Raw genomic sequence first — 5,239 nt, forward strand, 5'->3', positions numbered from 1 at the left:
CAATATTGATCAATTTTGACTGTTTATAATTATAGGGTCTCGAAAACGCACTGGCATGATTATTATTATAGATAAGCTATAGAACCTGGGCTTACACGTATGCTACAAAGCTTTAAAAAATATGTAGCTGTTTCGTGTGTTCTGTCATGGACTCTCGTTAACTTTGCATGTGTTTAATTTGCAGTGAATTTTTGATAAAAGTTAAACTTAGTTAAACCAAAAGCAACTGCACTAGTAATCTTGTTTATCGTTTCAATTCAGTAAGTAGAAAAATAATGAGTGAAAAAAGTCAACTATTTGAGACTCCTGCTGGGGATGTTGAAGGCAATGCGGCATCTTCTCCTCCTACGTATGATTCCATTTACGGAAAATGGAAAGACGCCAAGAAACAATCGTCTGGACCAGTCGAATTCACAAAATCTGCATTTACCATATTGTTTGGTACAAGTAAGTTGGAAAACTCAACTGAGACTGGCAATGTTAAGTTTTTTCTGTTGAGTAAATTGGTTAAGATCAACAATACAGATCTTGCTTGACTATGCTGTTATCAAACTTGAAAACACACTACATTAATGATCGGTTTCTTTGTTTTTATCTTATTTCATGTAGCCGATTCTGGAAGACTTTTTAATTTTTAGCACTATAGACCGCTCAACCACCATACCACGCATGGTTGCAGCTCCATGAATTTTTTTTCTAAAAATGTGACGATACACGTGTGACGTAATCGCTTGGTCGTAGTTGTTGAGACCAGCTATGGTATTTGATGAGGGATTTCGAACGCCACCAATTATAATCAAGGATGTAGCAACAAATGGTTTGTGAAATGTTCAGTAAAAACCACTTGGATGTCATCGAGTTCTCAGTCTTTTCTGTAAACACAGATTCATTCCGTCTTTGTGAATTTTAGACAAAATTTTTCTTTCACAAAAATCTTTTACTTTTGTGAATAGGTTTCATAAAAAAGAGCATGATTCTTTTGGAATGGTTTGTAAAATTTCAAGTTTTACTAGGGATAAAGTTAACTTTTTATCGGGTATAGGCTATATGCCACTGTACAGTATTTTCGAAGCGTTTAGTTAATTTATCCTTATATTTAATTTTAAAATGCACAGCTTTGTGTAGCCAACAATGCCAAACAAAAGTTCATTCTGAAACTTCATTCGTTTACAATATTTTTTTTTTCAGTCGGTTTCCTGATATTCGTTGGTATAATGTTGGCCTTGCCAATCGCCATGATAGTTGTAGGTGAGTGCTTTTCAATAAATTGTTTTAACGCCAAACTAACGTTCAGTCTTCTCCACAAAAGTCTCTGGGACCCAAAAGTTTTTCGTTTATTTCTTCTTTAAAGTGTCGATCGTCTTCCCGGATGACACTGAAAGGCAACTTCCTAGTAGTCATCCTCCAAGACGTACAGCACAGGCAGTCTAACATTTGATGGACGAAGCGTGGTAGGCTAACAATTGTTGATGTAACCGCAATACTGTATCTTTCCCTTCACTTATTGAAATTATACGGTACCACACTCCACGGTTGGTTGAACTTTATGTCAAGCGTTGCTGAACTAACTGACATGTATGGTACCGGCACTGCTGTAAAAGTATATGTGACAGCCCATGACCAGTGTTGCCAGACATTGACAGATAAATTTCCCTGCGCCCGCCGTAAAAATTCTCCAAAATGCAAACTCTTGTCACCGGCAATTTCCCTCCAATTTTCTAGTTCTGCAAAGCAAGATTTGCCTATTTTACGTTGGTTCAACGTCTGCAGACATGTAGTCAATGAATGCCTAAAACCACGGATCAACTATGTGCCTGGTTAGTCGCGATAGCATAGCTAGTTAAAAATAATTTCTCAATCAGCAGGACTTGCCTTTTTCACGTTAGTTTTACGTTTGCCGACATGTATTCAATGCAAAAACGACGAATTCATATAGCAGGTTAAATATGCAGCTCTTGCATAACTGCACGAAATGCAAGCACAACTGGGTAATTTATTATTTAAATTTCCTGGCCGATATCATATTTTATGGCTTTTTTTCTCATTCTTTACGTAGCCTACTCGTGAATTCAAAACTGAATGCATGATTTCTCAATTACAATTTCCAATATTTTAGAAAAACAATTTATTCATCTCCTCTTCTGGTCAATCTGGGCCCCAAGATAATTTCAGAGGTCCGGAATTTTTATAGAAAGACCATAATAAAAGCACAACACCACTTATTTTTTGAAATCCTGTTGTTTGTCTTTAAAAGTGTCTTGTTTTGGGAGCCCGGGCCTCCCATTGGCGGTGAGTTCAAAATATTCTCTCAACGGCCCTGCAGCCTGCAATTAAGTACTGAGAGTTGAAATTGAAAGCGAAATGTTTCTTATACCTTAAGTCACAATAATCAAGTTTTACTTTGCGATCATTACGACAACATAGGCTACAGTGGGCCACACTTCAAATCACATAGTTACAACACAACGAGCCGGAACAGCCGTAGTCAAATGCTCCCAATTATTTTTACATACGAGTTGTTTTTCCTTGGCTTCGTGCTCTGGAGCGTTGTCGAACCGACGTAGCTACTTTTGATACTCAATTGGTTAGCGCGTCACTTCTGGAACGAAGAAGCTTCAAGATCAAGCTGCGCTGGTTCGATTCTCGGGTTGTGCGCTTGAGCAACGCACGTTAAGGACTGCTCTCCATTCAGCGGCATCTAATGGATGGAATAGTTCCTCAGCAACAAGACTTCAACAATTGGAAACTTCACTCGGTCAATCTCGGTGACCGGCCTGCGTTAGTGATTCAAAGCCTCTACAAGTATGCGAAACTGCCAGGATTAAGCTCTGCAAGAAGCTTTCCCAGTCCGAGGATAAAGATTCAATCAATCAAGCAAGCAAGCTCTCACCACCAAGCTCAACCAGCTCAGTGGCCGAGTGGTTTCGCCTTCGGCTCTGGTGCTGGTAGATCTGAGATCGATTCCAGGTCGGGTCAAACCGAAGACTTTAAAAACGGTACCGATTGTGTTCTATCCTGCATAGCGCAGTGAGAATGAGTCGGGTAATAATGTGATAACATCATAAACCTGATACATTAGTCACCAATCACCATACAACCCACAAAAGAAAAAAAACACCAACAACAAACATAAACATAAACACAGAGAATGCTGGCTAAACAAACAAACTTTCGTTCTTCCGTTCAATAAACAGTAAACTAATCACCATAAACTGCACGTTTTGTAACAATAAGCCTAAAGAGATTGATTTCGGTTCAAAAGTTTAAATTGATGTCGAAAAAACTATTCTTCTATATTTTCAACAACTTCTACTTTCCCATCAATCTGTGTGATTTTGAATTCATCATCCCAGTGTAGATGTAGAAACTTTTGACTGCTGTTCAATGAAGATGCCCAGAGAAATTGCTTTTCTTGTGTATTGTTTCCCAAGCTTTTTTGTCTGGGGGTATCTTCGTAAGACGCTCGATGGAATATTGTTAAGCGGACACAACGATTGGCTTCATTGCTTTTTTTATTTAGTCGATCCAATCGCCCAGTCAACGATCGCAAAAGCCAGATCCACAAAAATCGCAAATCAACAAAGCTATTAGTATTTTTTTGTTTTTGCAGGGGCTTTGAATTTAAATAACTGTCCAGTTGAACGTTACATTCCAATTTGGCTTGTCACCAGTGGCGCAGTTTTTGCTTTCATGCAACTTGTTTACATTGGAAAAACACTCAAGGAAAAGCAAACAAACGAAGGAACTGAAGATGAAGAAACCAACAAGCCTTACAGTTGTTTTAACAGCTTGCTTAGTTGTTTCAACTTTGCTTGGTTTATTGCAGGTACAACTAGACCACTTTCACTCACCTAACTAGACTTTTGTGTCAATGGCAAGAGTAGGCAAACGAAAGATGCTATGACGAAGTAGCTTATGAGCAAAAGAGATGTTCTTGCCAAAGTATTTAAACCAAAACTAAATTGGTTTACTAAGATATTAAGATATATGCAAGCACAGTTGTTGTCACTCAAAAACAATGCACAAATACTTCCAAATACGGAAGAATGTACAAACCTATTCCATTTCCTTTTTTTCTTTTCTAAATTGGATGAGAGTGTCCAAATTGTTTACATTGCTTTGCATGATGGTGATGGCACTTCGGACAGGGATGTGTTGTGAGATTGTGTCACACAATTTCCAGCAAGACACTTAAAAACAATCCATAGTACATGGCAGTGATCGAAACCTGTAACCTTCTGATGTGTGCATGCAGGCCTACTGCTGGTTTTATATGTAAACAGTTTCCAATCAAGAAATAGTTGGCTATGGACGTTGTTTAACTTAACTGGTGTTTGGTAAATGTTTGCTTGTTTTCTTAAAGTAGCCTGCATGTTAACAATTCAATCATCTGACAAAAGCAGCGGCCGGGAATCTGTGGCTGTAAATTAGTGATGCGATACTGATAAGCTCAGCGTCATGGGCGAAACACTCTTGTCTGTCCCTGTGAATTCTCGCCACACTCAGCTATCGAGATATTACACGGCATTTGTTGCTCGTTTTATAGGTATGTTTTATGTCTTTAGGTAACGTCTGGGTGTTCCGCATTTACGCCCCGAACACAACCCCACCGACTGAAGACGTTCCAAATGTAAATTCTTACTGCGACTACAGTGTCTACTACTTCTCTTTTTGGCTCATTATTGTTGCTTACATATCGATGCTTTTGGCTTGTTGTTGTGGAATCCCTGCGGTTGCATGCTGCTTGGCAGGAAGCTCCAAGTCCTCTGCAACAGAATCTAGAGCTGCTCCAACGACATCAAATGGAGACAATTAATAAACTTTTTCATCTTGTTTTATGCTGAGCGTTGTTTTGTTTTTGCTATCACAGAATGACGTTATAGGCCTATGTAACCATAAACAATTTTTTTGTGGTTTGACAAATAGTTTAAAAGACTCAAAAAAGCTAGGTTGAACCACGGTTTCCTCGTTGAGTATCTGAAGGCCAGTTTCCGAATCTTGTTTTGTCGTGCTGCTCATAAACTGTAAAGAGCGTTTTCAGAATATTTTTTCCTCTTGGAACTTGGCACATCACAGCAACTCACAGGCGTTGTTACTTGAGGTGTTTTTTGTAAATACTCATAAAAATAATTAACTAGCCTAGAGCTATTAAAATAGATAACGAAAACATGTTTCATTTATTTCATTTGTTGTCTTGCGAGAAAAAAAGTGCTATTTTTGTCGTTTTTTTCACAAAAGC

General features: G+C 38.4%; 1 protein-coding gene across 1 annotated transcript; it reads left to right on the forward strand.

Annotated features, from left to right (window-relative positions):
• The first annotated feature begins 275 nt into the window (after positions 1–275).
• On the forward strand, positions 276–4,816 carry LOC145765690 (uncharacterized). Its single transcript, XM_082577511.1, has 4 exons — positions 276–447; positions 1,189–1,248; positions 3,611–3,826; positions 4,566–4,816. Exons 1-4 carry the CDS (start codon positions 276–278, stop codon positions 4,814–4,816), a joined length of 699 nt encoding a protein of 232 aa, XP_082433637.1.
• Positions 4,817–5,239: the final 423 nt, after the last annotated feature.

The sequence above is a fragment of the Aplidium turbinatum genome, chromosome 2 (assembly GCF_918807975.1).
Source record: "Aplidium turbinatum chromosome 2, kaAplTurb1.1, whole genome shotgun sequence".
In the NCBI taxonomy this organism is placed as follows: domain Eukaryota; kingdom Metazoa; phylum Chordata; class Ascidiacea; order Aplousobranchia; family Polyclinidae; genus Aplidium; species Aplidium turbinatum.

What these genes read in the sequence shown, in the direction of transcription:
- LOC145765690 (XM_082577511.1), top strand. Translation starts at nt 276, where the DNA reads ATGAGTGAAAAAAGTCAACTATTTGAGACTCCTGCTGGGGATGTTGAA. An exon ending in TACCATATTGTTTGGTACAA is followed by an intron (nt 448 to 1,188) that starts GTAAGTTGGAAA and finishes TTTTTTTTTCAG; the next exon opens with TCGGTTTCCTGATATTCGTT. An exon ending in CTTTGCTTGGTTTATTGCAG is followed by an intron (nt 3,827 to 4,565) that starts GTACAACTAGAC and finishes TTATGTCTTTAG; the next exon opens with GTAACGTCTGGGTGTTCCGC.